At 33.0% G+C, this 19,916-nt stretch overlaps 1 protein-coding gene across 1 annotated transcript; it reads right to left on the minus strand.

Annotated features, from left to right (window-relative positions):
• Positions 1-1,726: 1,726 nt before the first annotated feature.
• Positions 1,727-16,484, minus strand: LOC107023847 (uncharacterized protein At2g24330-like). The gene is made up of 6 exons (XM_015224666.1): positions 16,201-16,484; positions 14,499-14,774; positions 7,653-7,797; positions 3,287-3,396; positions 2,565-2,982; positions 1,727-2,421 (listed from the first exon to the last, which is right to left on the minus strand). Exons 2-6 carry the CDS (start codon positions 14,769-14,771, stop codon positions 2,051-2,053), a joined length of 1,317 nt encoding a protein of 438 aa, XP_015080152.1. The 5' UTR covers positions 14,772-14,774; positions 16,201-16,484; the 3' UTR covers positions 1,727-2,050.
• Between the last annotated feature and the right edge of the window lie 3,432 nt (positions 16,485-19,916).

Consider the following 19,916-nt stretch of genomic DNA (forward strand, 5'->3'; position numbering starts at 1 on the left):
CCCCCCCCCCCCCCCCCCCACCAAATCATCCATTAAATTTGTATTGTATACACATTTTCTAATCAAAGTCTACTAGTCATAAATCATTACCTGTTATTCATTTTGTATTTTAAAATATACTTAGAACAAAACTTTGAACATCTTTGTAAAAAAACAAAGTTTAAGAACATTTTTACAATTAAAAAATTAAAATTAGTAGCGAAACTAGAATTAGAAACAGATTTAAAAAAAATATACGAAATATTTTTTTTTAAAGAAGAATTATTGTTAATATGTGTCTAAAGAATCTTACTGATTCCAACAAACTTTGCAGAAACACGAAGTTACCGAGTTTAATGAACCAGTGAAGAACAAAAGAATAGAAGAACTGAAATTAATTCACAAATCTAAAATTTGTAAAATACATATCAGAATCTGAAAAATTTTTAATAGGAAAAAGATCAAGTCTACTGAACTCACAGTGTCCCCTTAAGAAAATTATTTCCCTCTAGTATTCGAGGTTTGATTTGGAATATGACCTCCTAGGGTAAAATGATCTCAATCACCAGAGTATAGACACCAAAAATTCTGGTGTCAGCGAACCACTCAACGGCAGTAAAGTACACTTAGATTACTAGATTTAGTAGTTGAAGAAGAAGTCCATGAATTCTATATTAAAATGAGAGGAAATCCCTCAATTTATAGAAAACAAAGGGTAGTGCGAAAAGGTTCTTATTGTGCCTTACCTAAAAGGACACAAACCTTTGAAAAAGTCACAATCTTTCAGAAAGATCGTCACCTTTCATAAAAGTCACAACTTTCCATAAAAATCGCAACTTCTCATAAAAGTCGCAACTTTTCATAAAAGTCGCAACATTTCATAAAAGTCACAACTCTTCATAAAAGTCGCAACTCTTCATTTTCCATTCACACCTTTTTAAAACCCAATATTACCTACCTCGACACCAAACTGATGTTGCCGAACACATTAACCCTTATTCATTTAGTTTTAATTCATCAAGAGAATATTTATTAAGAATTTACGGATCCATTCTTCCCGCTCCTAAGAAAACTTGTTAACAAGACAAGGCTAACCTCGACTTAAATCAAAATAGTATATAAAAATGCTAACTTATGTATCTTAATACTGTAGATATTTTTAATAACGACGGAACGGATTATTATACTTTTCCTATGAGCTACTTCTCTATATTATGTTGAAGTATATTTAAAATGCTATACATAAAAATATAAAGAAGATTTGACCTATATAGATAACGTAAGTTTTTGTAGAAGGGTGCTCAATTGACCACCCCATAACTCCTGTTTTCGCCTTTCGGTGACAAAAAGATTAGAGTAAATTTCAGTCTTAATAGTTAATACACCAAAAATGTTCAAAAGTTGATTATATGCATTTTCTAGCTCAGAATATAATTACTATGGAAATGAACTTTTCTTGCCCAACTTTATAATCGAGTTTTAGGATTTTAACTACATTGATATAAGAAAGTAGGTAAATAATACATAAAAAAATCAGATTACGCAATTAGTTTCTTACTAAAAAAGTCAGATTTCTTCTCGTATGACCAAACTTTGATGGATAGTGGAGCCAGCAACTTCAGTTCCATGTTAAAAAAAATAATATGAACCACTCTCTGCTCCCCTCTGCCTTCAATTTTCCATTTTAATACCTCAAATTCCAAATGCCAAAACTCAATAGTAGATACAGAAAGAAGATGAAAAGGAGTGGAGAAACTAATTAGTAGTAAATCGTTTCACAGAGAAATTGTCTGTCTAAATACATAGGAGTATGAATAGAAAAATGAATCAAGAAAAAGAAAAGAAACTGCCGGACTCAACAAGCCAAAAAAATTGCTAGGACCTAACAGCCCGAAAATGTGTAATAGTCTTGATTACAAAACGATGGATATTAGGCAGCTGTCATCTCTGAGTTTTGTATTTCTACTAGGTGTTTACAAGAGATGCATAGTTGCACATGACCAAGCTAAGAGGAAAATCACCACACTTCAATACACTTTGCCTGCACAATTCCATTCAAGCTATTACATATTTAACTGCTAGAAATACTGGAGCCTATATGGTCACCTTCTGGTGTTTCCAGGGCAGCAACTGCAGGGCTGCTACTTGCGGAGACTATATTTTCATCTTCTGTTGTTGCTGTAGCAACAACTGCAGGGCTGCTACTTTCCGAGACTATACTGTTACCTTCTGTTGTTTCCCCTGCAGGGCTGCTACTTGCAGAGTCTCTCTCTGCAATGGATCCACTGTCCTGCTTGACCAAATCTGCATCGGCCACAATGGTTGTGGATGCCATATTCAGTAAACTAGAGGCGCCATCAGCTAGTTGCTTAGGCCCATTCAGGGCATTGCAGTGAGGGCAATAGTAGGTTATATAGGGGAGTTCTTCTTTCCTAGCAAGTCCTGCAAACAATGGAAGAAGTTAATAAGTTCACTTTCTTTCTTTTTCTGTTCTCTTATATTGATGATAAGTTAGTTATTCACTATCTATTAGGTGAATCCTATGCTGCTAATTATGGGCCAATGATCATATTCTCGAGTCTTACCATTGTGCATATGACAGTTGCTGCAGATAAGAGCATAAGATTGGGTTGGATCCTCTCCCACAAGCAATGCTGCAATTCGTGCAAGCCATCCCCCATCTTGTGTACTCACAGAGGTAGGATTGTAATGCTCGACAATCATTTGCTGATGTTGGTTCATACTAGAACCTTCAAGCTGGAGATCATGAAGCATTTCTCCTTCGCGATGATCCAAAACAGCACTCCCTGCGCTACCAGATCTAGCTTGCTTCCTATTTCTCAATCCAGCGGACTGCTGAATTTCTACATCATTGCTCGTTCCGGCAGGGGCATTAAACTTAGATTCATCTCCCAGATAAACTTTTAAGCCAGTATCTGCACCGAGCTTGGATGCAAGCACAGTGGCTGCAGCTGCCTTAGATGCTGGGTCAGGGTCATATCTCTGCATAAAGGATAGAACAATAAAACATCATGCATCTCATCCCACCACTCGGACATGAAGGTGCTTTTTATAAAAGTGGTGAACACTAAAGAGTGAAAAATAATTGTAAGCACGTGTTCCCTAATGTTTATTTCACTTGCATGGTTAACTTATCTGTAAAGAGCTTAGCATAAGCCCAAAAACTCGCGTATTTCTATCAGCTGAATGAGCTGCCTAATTCAACTGAATGACAAATTATCTGTTAAGTGACAAATTATCTGTTAAGAGCACAGCAGAACCCCTAAAACTCGCATATTGCTATCACCTGAATGAGCTGCTGCGTTATATAGAAATTTGTCTTCTCTTTGAGTTCATCAATCTTGGCTTGCCTTTCAGCTCGAAGCCTTTCCAAAGTTTTCTGATCCCTTTGTTCTTCTACAGGATTCAAAATTGAAAATCAAAGAAAAGATTGTTTGTTCTAAGGCAAAACTATCAACAGTGTGATTATTAAAAAATTTCAGAAACAATATTGTTAATGAATATCATTTGAGGTGATCAAAAGAACTATGTTGAAGACCATTGACCTTCACATGCTCTGGAGTCTTTACATATTCATCTGATAGCCAAAACGAAGTTACTCTTTAACATTTCAATCTACACATCCTCAAGAGAAACACAGAAAGGAGAAAGGCCACTGGGCACACTGTCTAGTGATATAAATTTGCCAAAATAGGAGGTAAGTGAAGCTTTTCAGAGGCTTTACTCTTGTGCTATAAAAAATACATAATTTAATGCACAGCAAAAGATGTTCATGAGCTACACACAGAGTGACAAAGTTAGCTTACCAAAAATTAACAAACTAGAATAAAATGAGAGCATCCTCTCCATGCTCCAAAGGAGAAGGTGAACATGAAGATCCATCTAAATTTATCACGGATCCTCTCAACCAGGAAATATCCTTCGAAACAAATACACCAGATCAAAAATTACTTATCAGTAAAAATGCACCAGATTCGAACTTGTTACAGCACACAAGCTCCAACTTTTCCATGTTTGTACTCTATTTTTGAGCCGAAAGGTGGATGTCCAGGGGTATTATAGGGCTAATAGGTGGATGAAGGATAATTTTGTACCAATTCAAATACTTGATGGGCAGTTGGGCACACCCAAGATGTTGAAAAGTTGACCATTTGCATTTGCCAGCTCAGAATATAATTATTATGGAAATAAACTTTTTTAGTTTCCAACTTTAAAATTGAAGTTTAGGATTTTAACTACATCGATTTAGGTAAGTAAATAAATATTACAGAAGAAATCAGATTATGCAATTAGTTTGTTAATAAATTTATTCAAATCATGTGAAATAAACTTCTGACTATTTAATTATATGGTTCTATCTGAAACCTATATATAAATATATCAGTCAAATACTCATATTTTATATCCAGAGAGAACTAATCATTCATATACTCTCATTTTGGTGTACTTAAATATGACAAAAGGGGGGCTTAGGAGCAGTAGAAATCTCAATCCGAAAATGAAAAAGGCCATTCTCGATAAAAGATTAGAAATCATAGTGTAAGAAAGCAAAAGGGATGTCTATTCTATTTGATATAGAAACTGGTCTAATGTTTTTACTCACAGAGAAAACAATGTGTTGCTTGGCCCTCACTAATTCAGGCTAAAGATAGAGTTAAGGACTATTTGTCTTCCTCTAAAAATTGAAGGCTAATTAAGTTTGTTAACAAAGCAGAGCAAATGGCTGAGGAGAAGGAAATGGAGTTCCTCTTCGACCAACTTGTTAAAGGAAGAATAAGAGTTGATGAACTTGATCTTAGAGAAACTAAAGGTTTGTGAAAACTATTTGCTGTGAAGAGGAAGAAAAAAACAACTGAAGGAAACTGCTGGAAACAGAGTTGGTTCTGATGACAACAATGAAGGAGAAGAGAGTGTTTGATATCTTTAGGATTTTTGTTGAGCATGCAACGCTTTTTAATTTTTCTATCTTTATTTTGTCTTCTTGTCTTTTAATAGCATTTCCCTAGTTAATAATTTGTTTCTTGTTGTTCATCTTTTTATGTATTGTTGTCATTTTAATGATATATGATGGATATTTTATTTATGTTCATCCGACCTAATTATATGTATCATTTTACTTTTCATAAGCAAAACCTAATTATATGCGGTCAGTGAAGTGTAAGTGTCATGAGGTCTCAGGTTCAAATCCTAACAAAGAAAAGAACACTATGACTTCTTCTCGTATGACCAAACTTTGGTGGATAGTGGAGCCAGCAACTTCACTTCTATGTTAAAAATCATGAACCACTCTCTTCTCCCTTCTGCCTTCAATTTTCCATTTCAATACCTCAAATTCCAAATGCCAAAACTCTATAGTAGATGCAGAAAGAAGATGAAAAGGAATGGAGAAACTAATTAGTAAATCGTTTCATAGAGAAATCACCTGTCAAGTACACAGGAGAATGAATAGACAAATGAATCAAGAAAAAGAAAAGAAATTGCTGGATTCAGCAACCCGGAAAAATTGCTAGGACCAAACAGCCTGAAAGTGTGTAATAGTCTTGATTACAGAACAATGGATATTAGGCAGCTAGGGAAGATGCCATCTCTGAGTTTTGTATTTCTACTAGGTGTTTACAAGAGATGCATAGTTACGCATGACCAAGCTAAGAAGGAAATCACCACACTTCAACGGTCTTAATATTCACAAATTACCGAAACAATGTTTTCAATGAATATCATTTGAGGTGATCAAAAGAACTATTTTGAAGACCTTTGACCTTCATATGCTCTGAAGTCTTAACATATTCACCTGATTGCCAAAACAAAAATACTCTTAACATTTCGATCTACACCTCCTCAAGAAAAAATCAGAAAGGAGAAAATCTCAATGTTGAGGACTTGTTATGTTATTGGAACTTTACTATAAGCAGGGTTTGTCCAAATGATCTACAACCTTTTCACTTCTAAGTTTCCTGAGAGGAAAATGCAAATTAGACTTATCATCTTCCATTGTCACTAACTTTTAGTAAAAAGTCCATGGTCGCCTTTCTATCTTCTCATGCCCTCTGAGCCACCACTTCCAAATAAGGCGCATCAAGCTTTTATGGTCTTCCCACCATAATTAGCCATAGGGTCTATTTGATCAAATGGACATCCAATCGAACACTTTTTCCATTAGGCCAATCGTTTTGATTTATTACCTTATTAGGATTGGTAAGGTAACACCTCGCACCACCCTAATAGAAGGCCGCTAGATGCTGTCTAGTTGTATAAATTTGCCAAAATAGGAGGCAAAGTGAAGTTCTTCAGAGGCTCTCCCCCCTTGTACTATCAAAAGATGACATACTTAATACACAGCAAAAAACGTCCATGAGCTACACAGAGCTTACCAAAATTAACAAACGAGAATAAAATGAGAGAAATCTTCTCTATGCTCCAACAGGAGAAGGTGAACATGAAGATCCAATCTAAATTTATCACGGATCCTCTCAACCAAGTAATATCCTTTGAACCAAATACACCAGATCCAAAATTACTTATCAAAAAAATGCACCCCATTCGAACTTGTTACAGCACGCAAGCTCTACTTTTCCATGTTTATACTCTATAATAGGAAACTTTTGAGTAATTGTGAATTGAGACACCCTTTAACATATAACTTCAATGATTCTCAACCTTCGAACTTCTTAAATGCAAAATCATGAAGAAATGTTTACTTTATCTTTAATATACAACATGAGCACATATATTTTAGGAAACGCCAAAATAGAAATTTTAATGCATTAAACAAAGTAAACTATTGTCTTTATGAATTAATTATTTCTTTGTTTACTTATTTGCTAATATATATTCTCTACTACAAATAATCATTCCCAACAGTATTAATCAAACACCTTCAGTAGGTGAAACCAATCAACGGTTTCTTGATAAGTTAAAACAATACACAGCTTGATAGACATATTTCATCAATCTTTCTGGTAAAAGCAACAGCTGAGAGAGAGAGAGACAGACAGAAAGATTTAAAAGGTGACAGTGAGTAATCTCAATCCATTAAACAAACTGAGCAACATTATCTTATTCAAAAGAGCAGCAAAACATAAAAATGTCTTTTAGCCAACTATCTAAAACTCACTAGAAGCTACCTAATGAAGAGTTCAACCCACCAACGACTGAACATACATGTTTCTGCTTAGGCAGTTGACTTTACAAACTTAATATGATTTCAAAAACTCACCAGTCTTCTTTTGTCACTCTACTTGGTGAATCCACTGTCATGTATCTAAGCAGTCAATCGACCTTAGTTTTATCATTTATTACATCAACTCATACTGGCATAAATAACAAAAAGATGCTCTTCCCTAGGTTAAAGCACCCAAAAATTCTAAAGTCAACTTGAAAACAGATCGACAGAGATTGAGAAATAAGCGGTGAACTGAAGAACACCACTACTCACATTATTTCTCAGTTACCTACTAACTTTTCCCACTAAAATCCAATCCTGGTTCACTATCAGCATCAGAAAGAAATGAGAAAGGAACAATTTATATCTTCTAATTTGATGAAGGTTTGTCGCACTGAAAAAGAAAAAGCAGAAATGGGAGGAACTGCCATAAATTTGAAATATTGTTATGTTTGAGAACTTTAGTAGCAGAGAACCATGAACAACTTACTCATCCTCGTGAAGCTTCGAAGCGTCGAATATGTAAAAAAGGATAATCCGGGCAAAAGAAACATCGGTAAAACCCGCAATGCTCTCATTTTCCAGTTTAGCTCAAGTGATCTTGTTGTCATGATAGCATAAGCCATTGCAATAACCTGAATTGAAATAAACTCAATACACACATAAGTAATATGCACTATAACATACAGAAAAGGGATAAGAAAATTCGAGAAGGATGACATACATATAACATTAACACATTGATCGCAACATGATATATGTGAAATCTGCAATTTCAATATACTTTACATACTTAAAGTATTGTTATAGACTCAGGCATGGTTAACAGCACAACCTGCGTACTTAGGTGTCGCTTAAATGTGTACACGAAGGCTACTGCGTGCAACAAGGCACTACAGTGTGCGCCTCATAGCTCATAAGCTCTGTTTTGAGGAGGGCTTCAGTATTCAGTAAAAACACTTAACAAAATAATATTAATTGTAAAAGCAACATAACGAACTCATATGCTAGAAGCTAGGAATACAAATATATGAATATTATATTGGAAATGAATAATCAAATCCGAATAAGAAATTTAAACGTGCTAAATTTTAATAGACTTCTCCACATGAGTAGGATGATTTTTATTTCATGTATGCCACTTAATTGTAGTTTTCTCTAACTCATTGTCCATAAAATTGTTATTTGTATTTACGATTATTTTTTCTTGCATACATATACTTTATTTTTCCTTCATTTGCGCCTTCAAATTGTTATTTGTACTTATTATTATTTTTCAATTTTCCTTGCACACATATATTTTATTTTTCCTTCATTTGTGCCTTTCATCGTTGAAGATTAACTTTTAATTACACTTCCACCAAATGTTCTAATTGACCATGACGCTTTTTGCCTTTGTTAGAATTAGAATAAGAATAAGAATAAAATAGTAATAGAATCCTATTTGGATAAGGATTGTAATGTAGTGCTTATAAATAGGACTCAATGTAATAATGTAGATACAAAATTTAATAATATTTCTTTATATTTCTCACATAGTTTCAACACTTCGGTTAGAAATATTGGGGGAAAGAAAACAAAGTCACAGTCACCGTGCCTCAATTTTCTAAAGACTGTTTTACGTCATCTTCTTCTTTCGGTCAACCATAACCACAAAATTCCACCACTAGATAACCTTCCATATGACCTCATACGCCGTCAAAAGCAGCCTCTCCGGCGAGATCTACACCACACCTCAGCCACGTGAGCCTCTGTTACGGATGCGTTGAAAGTTATTAATTTAAGTATTTAATTATTTATTTAGTAGCTTTATTTATTATTCTAGAATAGGGTTTGTATTTCATAGTTTTATAAGGATTAGATAATGTTATAGTTATTAGTTTGGAATAGGATTTAGGTCTCCTACTTTCATAAGAATTAGATTTCTTATTGATGTAATAAGACTCCTATTTAAAGGGGGGTTTTGATGAATAAATTAGTAAGTCATGATTCAACAAAAATCAAGAGATCAGAGTTCTCTTCTAATGAATTCTAAGGTTTAAGTCACCCTTTAACGAGCTGATTTATATATCGCCCTGTGAATCGGTCCTTCCCTAAAGATTCATAACAATTTGGTATCAGAGCCTAACACAATGGACGATGAGATCAGTTCTAGATTGCACGATGAGATCATTTTCAGATTTCGAGAAGAACGTACCATTATAGAAACCCTAATAGACTCTAAAATTGCAGCAATGAAACAACGCCTCGGTGAAAGAATTGTCCAAGTCATCCAAGAACAATTGTCACGATTCGGAGTTGGTTCCACAAAACCAGCAACCCATAGATCAACAAATTCTTCTACTACATGCAATACACCACTTATTCAACTAGCCGATAAGAATCATCCAACAAGTGGTAATTCACATTCGATAATACCAAGTTATGCAAAGATGAATTTTCCTACTTTTAATGGTATCAACAACCCATTAATTTGGGCACATCTTTGTGAACAATTTCTTGAGTGATTTGGACCTTATGAAAATGGCAACTTGATGGGCGAATTAGTCAAGCTTCATCAAATTGATAGAGGTGAAATTTATCAATGTCAACTTCAAGCTAGGGCTGGAAATGGATAATTGAGCTTGAGGACAAGCTCTTTCAACGTAAGAGGGGGTAATGTTAGGGATGCGTTGGAAGTCATTAATTTAAGTATTTAATTATTTATTTAGCAACTTTATTTATTATTCTAGAATAGGTTTAATTTCATAGTTTTATAAGGATTAGGTTATGTTATAGTTATTAGTTGGAATAGGATTTAGGTCTCCTACTTTGATAAGAATTAGATTTCCTATTTATGTAATAAGACTCCTATTTAAAGGAGCTTTTGATGAATAAATCAGTAAGACATAATTCAACAAAAATCAAGAGATCAGAGTTCTCTCTTCTAATGAATTCTAAGATTTCAGTCTCCCTTTAACGAGCTGATTTATATATCGCCCTGTGAATCGGTCCTTCCCTAAAGATTCATAACAGCCTCTTTTTGTCCACTTTTTCGAAAAGTATCGTTGAGCATCATCTAGCAAAATCTGCAATTATTGTGCAAATTTCGGTGACTACTCACAACTATCTCTATTTCCTTTGGTATATTGAAAAATGCAACACCACCACAAGGTTCAGCAACCTCCACCAACAAATTCCCAACCAGTGTCGCCGGTTGTAGATCCCTCATGTGCCCTCATGCGCAGCTAGATCTAGGGTTCCAATGACCACAAAATACCACGCAGTGGTGCGTAGGCATGTTCCATATCATCTCATCTCTTTTTTTAGAGATGATACATATACTATGTAAGATATTTCGAGCACTTTCCAGAGACTGATGCACTGATAGATTTGACTTTCCCCGGTGTATTCTCTCTGTTTCAAATTCACTTTTGCCAAAGGGATACACAAATATTTAGGCTGGATTACAATGATACTTTCTCTCCAGTGGCTAAAGTAGCATTAGTCTGCATTTTTCTACCCACGTTTGTCATTAGTTATTGACCTCTTCATCGGTTAAACACTAACAATATTTTTCTCCCTGGTGAACTTGAGGATGGAGTCTAATATGGAGCAAACACCAAATTTTGTTGCTTAAGGGGAGTCTAATTGCTTTGTATGTCGATTACGCCGGTCACTCTATGGTCTAAAACAACCTTCTCGAGCTTAGTTGTGAAGTTCAGCATAATAATTCAGGAGATTTAACATGACTTATAGTGGACTTGATCACTCTGTGTTTTATACACATTTTGCACCAAATCTGTATATTTATTTGATGGTTTATGTTGACAATATTGTTCTCACAGCAATGGTCAAGATGGTATCATTAAGTTGAAACAATCTCTTTCTACATTTCAGATAAAAAGTATTTTCCATGTATTGAGGTTGCTCAATACAGATCAAGTATTGTTATTCCGCAACACAAGTATGCCTTAGACATTCTTGAGGAGACAAGAATGAGGATGTAAAACCATTGACAACCATATCAATTCGAGTCCTAAACTTCTACTAGGATAGACGGAGGTCCTAGAAGATATAGACAGCTAGCAGGAAAGTTGCATTATCTCACAATGACTAGACCTAAAATCGCTTTTACAGTGAGTGTTATGACTTACCTCTGTATTAGTCATTGGGAAGCAAATGTTCGAATTCTATGATATATAGCTCCACATAAAACACTACTCTTCGAGATCGAGGCCATAAGAATATCATTGAATATACATACGTTGATTGGGTAGAATCACCCTCTGACAGAAATTTGACATTTGTACATTGTGTTTTAGTAGGAGGTAATATGGTGTGAGTAAGAAAAGTGTAGTTGCTCAATCTAGTGCAGAATCGGAATATCGAGTAATAGTTGTAGCAATTTGTAAGCTAGTATGTATTTTAAACAATTGTTGAGAGAATCAAAATTTGGAGAATCGATCAAATGGAACGTGTGTGATAACCAACTGACCCTTCATATCACATCGAATTCGGTATTTCATGAGAGAACCAAGCACATTGAGATTGACTGACACTTTGTTAGAGGAAAGTACCCTCGAGAGATATTGTTATAAAATTTGTGAAGTCGAGTGATTAACTTGCAAATATCTTCACCAAGTCCCTCACTAGTCCTCATATTAGTTACATCTGTAACAAGTTCGATACATGTGACTTGTATCCACAAATTTGAGGGGGAGTGTTAGAATTAGAATAGAAATAAAAATACCATATAAAATCCTATTTTCATATGATTGTAATGTTGTGTCTAAAGATAGGGCTTAGTGTAATAATGTAAATACACAATTCAATAATATTTTCCCTAAATTTCTCACAGCCTTCAAGTGTTGCATGATTGGGGTGCCTAATAAAGTTAATATAGGAAGAAACGAAACAGACATCATCGAACATTTTGTACTGAAATGTGTGTATTTTTTGTTGGGAACTTCCACTAATAATTTTGTTGTTTTCCTTATATTGGCCTCCATCGCTCACTGGCAACAGGTAAACCATCTTTGCTTTCTAGTCTTCTAGCAATATGTCTATGTAGGCAAAAATTGAAGTAGTTTTGCTCTCCATTCTTGAATACTCCTATGAATTTCAGAAGTTGTTCTACATTGAAGGCCAAATTTTACTTCGATGGAATCTAATAGCGCAAATAAGGAAAAAAAGAATATAATCTTTTAAGGAGTTGAAAAAAAGGATGTGCCTGACAACCAAACAAGGCCATAGGCTTCTGCACATACTTCCTTCATACACTTCTTGGAATATCTCAAAGTTTGTATATTGCTGCAAATAATTTCACAAAAGTTAACATGATATGCACAACCATTCAGGAACATTATTCAGAAATTCATCTAAAAGGCTGAGGTGGTATTTTCGTAACAAATACTTCTATCAGCCTACACAAGTACCCCAAAAGTAGCAGAGAAAAAGGAAAAGGTGTGCGGCCAAGATGCTCCCCAGTAAGGTAGAGACATGGTGATAAATACCAGTTAGTATTTATGCTACATGAGGATGAGTTCCCTAATTTTCATCATTCAGTGAGCAATCTTTCTATTTCAGCTTTTGGTGTTACTTTAAGTTCTCTCAGTTACAAATCAGTTTTAAGCCATTTGTTTTAGCTTATAGAAAAGGTGCTTTTTTGCCCCATTAAAAGCACTTTTTTAAAACTATTGAGTGGTTGGCCAAATGACCAAACTGCTTCTGGGGAGAAGCAGAAGCAGTTTTTCTGCTTTTGGAGAGAAGCTAAAATGCTTCTTCTAGAAAATGTGCTTGAGAAGAGAAAATTGGTTTTGGAGAGAAACTAAACTGCTGCTTCTAGAAAATGCGCTTGAGGAGAGAAATGAGAAAAGTATCTCTACAAAATTTGTATTTACAAAACTATCTCTCATTAATTAAACCCATTCTCCTATTACACTTGTCCATTTATGTAATTTGACACTCAAAAACGCTTTCTAAAAAGATTTGTCAAACACAAATTGTTAAAGAACACCCTTTCCAAATGAGTTGCCTGACATAAATTGCTTCTCTTCAAAAGCACATATTATTAAAAGAACTTCTAAAAAGAGGCACAGTTTTGCAGCTTGGGCAAACAGGCTCTTAGAAGTCAACTTATGACTCATGCGTATGTTTCTTAATTCTAATTCATCATTGTTGAAGTGTAGGAAAGTGAGCTGCTCTGATCTACCTCCATAAGTTATAAAACAGTAATTGAGTAGTTGAGAAATATAAGATGATTTCTATGGTATGGTAAACAGAAAGATGCAATTGCATTTGATGCTCTCACAACCTCACCCTAGGGTTCATTAGAGGAAATATTAGTTCAGAGATTAGGAGATTGTGTGTCTTCCCTCATTCTTTTCTACTTGCTTTGTGCACTTAGCATATTTCATCCCATCACATTCTGCCATTTAAGAGTCCCTTCACCTTACCCAATACTTAATATCAAAAATCAACTTCCATCCTTAGAACAAAAGAGTTATGTTCTAGTTACTTTTCACAGATCAGAACAGTCTCAATTTGGCTACTGAGCTTTCTGCTATTCTCAACCCACAAAGGACTATTTTTCACCATTATATCAGCAACAAGAAAACCTCCAAATCAGCCATAAAATCTCATTCCCTCTACTGAATCTAGAAGAGTTATGCATCTTATCATAGTAATATCTTGTATCTTGAACTATTTTATCACTTTCCCCTGTCCCAAACCAGCTAACATTTTTCTTCCAAGAGTTATGACAAATTTGTCGACGACTTAATCTACTGGCTATAATCTTTTTAAATATTGATAGAGAGAAGTTCACAACCTTTGTGTACAATAGACCCTTGTAGTCCGGCCCTTCCCTAGATCCACGCATAGCGAGAGCTTATTGCACTGGGCTGCCCTTTTTTTTAGAAGTTCAATACTTCTCATGTGATTTCTAAGTTACTAAATAGTATTCTAAAAGACAAACAAATCCATATTTGATCACACCAAAATAGGTAAAGTTTCCCCTAAATAAAAATGGAAGCATTACTAAATTGGGAATAGAGAGAAAAAGATGTAATAGTAAAACATCTAGCACATTTAATTGGATAATCATGCCACATCTGACATGTTGTGGCAACAAAACCTGAATATAAAGGAAACAATTTTTCTTTGTAAAAGAAGACAAACTGGATATGTCAAATGTCGAGTGATCAGTAATGGAAAGATAGGTGATAGAAAAAGCAATTTACAGTCTTTGGAAAGATAAGAGAGTTTCAGATACAGGGTTTCAGGCTCTTGTTTCTTTTAATCAGGACGCACTACAACGCACTACAACAGTAGAATACAAAAATAGTAGCATTACCTCGAAAAGTACAGAAAGTATAATGAGATGCCTACTCATCCTTCTCCAACTATGAGATCGCTTAACTGTTCTGGCAATAACAGCAGCCTCCTCCTTGGAAATATGTTGCAATCTCTTCTCAAAGTCATCTTTGTGTGAACCAAATAGACTGTTCCACATTCTTGACAATAGTCCCTTTTTCTTTTTCTTTTTTGTCTTTGCTTCATTATCTGTAGATGTGACAGGTGCAGCGCCAGCAGTATCAACAAGATCTTTTTCAGACTCTGTAGCCATTTCCTACAAGTTAAAAATGAAAACCATGACCATGAAGGGAGGAGAGACACAACGAGTGGGAAAAGATAGGCCAAATGAGCCTTTAGTTTAGTGATATAATGACTTAATAGTGCACACAAAATTCAAATTATAAAAAAAGGTGTACAAAAATTTATCAGAAGAGGTGTCGACATTTAAAGATGTGAACAAATGAACAAAACCTTTATTAAAAAGTTTAATTCACATACATAAACATAATTTCCTCAACAAGATTCAAAAAAAAAAAGGCAAAATAAAAAAGACCGTATTTATGTCTTTCACCCTACAAACTACAAAGTCATTGCAAGCCTTACAACCGCTGGAGAAGACTGAATAGTGTCTTTTTCTAATTAACGTAACCAATTGTCCCTCCAATCTACTAATCCAGTAGTTTTAATACCTCTCTTAAAAGTTCAACTAACGATGATACTAGATTACAACAGATCTGTCTTAGTCAAGCATTTAGCCATGTGTGTTACCAAAGTGACGTTGCATGTTCGGACCTATTAATGTGCAGCTCTAGATCTTTTTATTTTCTTTTACCAAATGAGCCTTAAGAAAATGTATCATTTTAAGATTCATTTGTTTTAAGAAAAAAATAGAAGCTTACAGAATGTGCATAGGAGGTTTGAATGTAAGAGCTCCATCAGGGGAAGAGCTACAACACCGAAGAGTGGCCAAATTAACACCCTTTTGAAAATTTTTCTGTATATTTTTAATATATATTGATTGCTGAACATTCTTGACACAAAAGAGCGAGATAGCCTAGTGGCTAATGCTAAGCAAATTTCATTTTGGTTAAAAAAATTCAGCCATCCTGTCATAAAAGTATGAACACCCTTGGCAAAAATGTTGGCTCCATCACTGAGTTCCATTAAGTAAAACTTCAGCTTCACCATTAGACTAATAGTGCCTTCTTGTGAAGATAGTATCATCTGATATTATATATAGATTTTTTGCAGATCATATATAACATTGACTTAATCACAAAACGCGCATCCATCCTTGGACAGTACAAACAAAAGTTAGATTATGCCTACTCCTTGTTTGTCTATGCACACCATTTAATTAGCTTTACCACATAAAAGTATTACTATTGATAATGCGTCTATCATTTGCGCACTGCTTCATGACAATTATTCATTCCAAATGATGCATAATCCCAAATCATAACTTAACTCCACATAAAACATCTTAATTAAACCACTATTAATCTACTCTAATCGTAAAATATCTCTTCTAAATTAATCCACTACAGCAACTACCAGAGATCAACTAGCACTTCCAAAATTCAAAAGAGGAACTCATGAAAACAAAAAACAAAAAACGCACGATTGAAACAAACGTAAACAAGCAAATTAAATCAAAAGAGTGAATCGCATCGGAGTATTATGCAGAAAGGGTATATTACCTGGTTCCAGAGTCGATCGCCAAAACAGATTAATAATTGTAGAACTGTACTGTGTAAATGTTAAATTCGACAAGAGAAGGAGGAGGCGTCTGCACTGACATGCGTTTTCGGTGCCAACTGCCCAGCAATTAATCGTAGATCCCGACCTTTTCTTCTAAGAGAAAATGAATGAATTACAGAAAAAATGATGAGCACGATGGCTGAGTTGGCCTCTATTTGTCATTCTACAACGTATTACACACCTCGAAAGGACGCCTATATGCCTTTAGCCAATATTTTTCAACCTATTTCTTTTTTAATTTTTCTAATAGATCTATTTCATATGCCTAGTATTTTTTATTTTTATTTTATTATAATAGAAAAAAAAAGGAGAGGGAAAAATTACTCTTCAATTATTGCATAAACTCAATGATTTCACCATCAATTAGTTTTTAATTTAAATTATCGTCATTTAATAAAAAATTGCAAAAGTCTTCTAATTTAGAGAGCTGCTTGTCATTTCAATCGATTTCAATAAAGTATTTTTCTGAACAAGAAAGAAAAATTACTTGATATAATATATAAAATTAGATTTGCATCATTATATTTGATAAAAGGATTTACACTTCAGTTCCAACAAAATACTGAATGTAATTTTGGATTAAAGTTGATAAAATTAAAGCTCCATTAATGTCAAAAGACAGGTATAAGGCAATTTGTTAATGATAAAAATACGAATGAATTAAAAATACAATATAAATAAAAATGATCAAGCTTTTCTATTAACATGTATCGGAGTAAATTAAACTCTTATCACATGTTCTGATTAAATTGGTTGAGATGATTTTTCAGTTTATTAGTTACATTAAATTTTGAATACGTGTAATATAGATATACTTCATTTTAAGAAGTTGAATTTAAAAATTATTTAAGATATAAAATAAAAATATAAATCAATCACTAAAAGAAAGTGTAAATTGATGATATAATATCTTTTTGCTTACATGTTAAATCCTCTATAACTAATTTAATAAAGTATAAAATTGCTCTTAGAAGTTTCTCAATCACTGGTCAATAATTCATCTATAATTTGTTTCAATTTTTTATACGTCCTTTTTAGTTTCAATGACAGTATATAACTCTTACTATATAATTAGTGTTGGAGGACAGAACATACAATTAGACAACTACTAATAAACTAAGAATTTCAATAAAAAAATAGAAAGTAAGTTTCGAAAAATGATTAAGAACATTGCAAAAGAAGAGTATTTTTTTAAATAAAAAATTAAAAAAAATATTTGTTGTTTGAATTCAATGGAAGGTAGATTTGACATTTTTCCCTTGCAAAAGAATACCAGCAGAAAATCAAATTGTTAAAAAATGTTTTTTAATTTTTTTTTTTTTTTAAAAAATACATGCATCACTCGCTAATTTGTCCAGACTCATTATATGAAATTAACGTTTTCAATTATTTAAAGTGTCCCAAAGTGATATAGTTTAAATTTATATAATTCCAATTGAATAAATACAAATGTCTAGATGATCATATCATTGCTTCAAACTTACAACTTAGATCAAATTTATTTTTACGTTTGTTCAAGTAAGTTAAAGTGTCATCGTAAATTAATACAATGCGAAATAGATAAAATACAAACTTTCATTATGCATTATAATTTTTTCAAAATCTATTATTTCAAATTAAACAAGGTCAAGTCTATAGAAATAATGTCATGTGTTAAACTTTTATTTGTCTTATGATTGTTCTAGTTTTGTTCCTTTTGTAGTGAAGAAAATCTAGACCTAACCTCACTTGCTCGTATTAAAACATTTCGTTGTACATTGGCTACCTAGGAAAAATGCATTAACATTGATCAATGGTTCAAAGAAGAGTTTATGATTATTTAATCTCATTATCATGTGATATTGACCATCGATTAGCAAACTTGGTTTAGACAAAACTTCTTAGAGAAAAGTACCAAAGTAGTCCTTAATGTATGGTTATTATTTTAGTATTTTTATTTTGGTCTTTAATTTTTTATTTACTTAAATGAAATAGTTTCTAATGTCTAAGGTATTTATTTTTTTCCTTATATATTTAACTATACTGAAATGGTCCTTAATGAATAACAAAAAACAAGGTGTTCATTTTGGTCCTTTTACTCTAAACCAAATAGATTTATCAAAATAAAAAAAATGTTAAATTATTTAACTGTGGACTCTACCTGACAAAGAAAACTCACTATTATTATTTTTCTTGTAAACTCCAAATAAAGAACTCCATAAAATGTAATATCATTATCTCCACTTTCGCTACTTAACAAGTTGTACTTTTCTTTATTGCTTAAAACATAAATGGATATTAGATAAGTGAAATAATATTTTAGAAAAGAGAAACTAGAAAAATTTTGTTAGAGAAATTAGAGAAAATAGATGTTACATTTTATGAAGTTTCTTCTTTGAGGATAACAAAAAAAGATAACAATTGTGGATTTTGTTAATAGCGTGGGGTTCATTGTTAAATTTAATAATTTTTTAAATAAATGTGGTTTTGAATAAAAGATAACACTTTTTATCATACATTAAGAACCATTTTAATCAAGTGAAATATTCTAAGAATTGAAATAAAAATTACTCATATATTACTATTTCAGTCATTTTCTCAAATCAATATATATATATATATATATATTTGAATTCAAAATCGCTGATGTGGCAGTTCTATATGGCCTCCATTTGTTTCTTTTTTTCTTTTTTGTCTTTTTTTTTGTTCTTTTCATAATTTTTTTTATTAATTATAAAATTCAATCATATTTAATATTGTAATCATATGAAATGAGTTACAAAAAACACCATCTATTGACATTCTCTACTTAAATAGCATGTTTTTTCAATTCCCTTTTTTAACTATTTTTATGACTTATTTATCTATAAATATCAATCATCTATGGAGATGTTGCATGTTCATTTCCATTTTTTCATTCTTTCTCTTAGTATTATAATCTTTTAATTTTATTTTCTTCATCTTTTTCTTCATCAATCATGTAGTTAAGTAATCAAAAAAGAAGACATAGAAAATATGATGTCACGATATGATCTTCACTTTGATGAAGATCATCGGTGTATTCTTGAATGATTCATCACGTTATTTGGTACAAGTTCAACAAAATAAAGAAAAAAATGATTATCCCATTCATTATTGTTGTTGTTGAAGATGAAAAAATTGCACATTTTTTGTTTATATATATATATATATATTTTAGATTTTTCCATGGTTGAGTTAAAAGGTATATTATCTATTGTACACTTTTTTAATATCTAGTTCTTATACATTGCAAAGCAAAGCAGTAGTGTTTTTCACTGCAATCAAAATATCAATATTAAGTCACCAACCCTTGACATGAGGGTCAAGTCTTTGGTATCTTGGAAGCAATTATATATTACACACAAGAAGAGTACTCTGTGTGTTAATTAATTAATCCCACATATACCTATAAATAACTAGCTAAAATCTCTATCCTCCTCATTTCAACACCTTCATCCAAATTCTCATAAAATATCAACTCCAACACATTAATTTCATAACTAATCAATCAATGGCTTCCAATTTCACACATTACATCATCATGATTATTGTGTTCCCAATATTCTGTTTTATTTTGTTATGCATGGCTTTGCTAGCGCTACGCTGCTACTTAAAGAAGAAGGAGAAGGAGAAGAAGACGACAATGATTGAAGAA

This window comes from Solanum pennellii, chromosome 6 (genome assembly GCF_001406875.1).
Source record: "Solanum pennellii chromosome 6, SPENNV200".
Lineage (NCBI taxonomy): Eukaryota > Viridiplantae > Streptophyta > Magnoliopsida > Solanales > Solanaceae > Solanum > Solanum pennellii.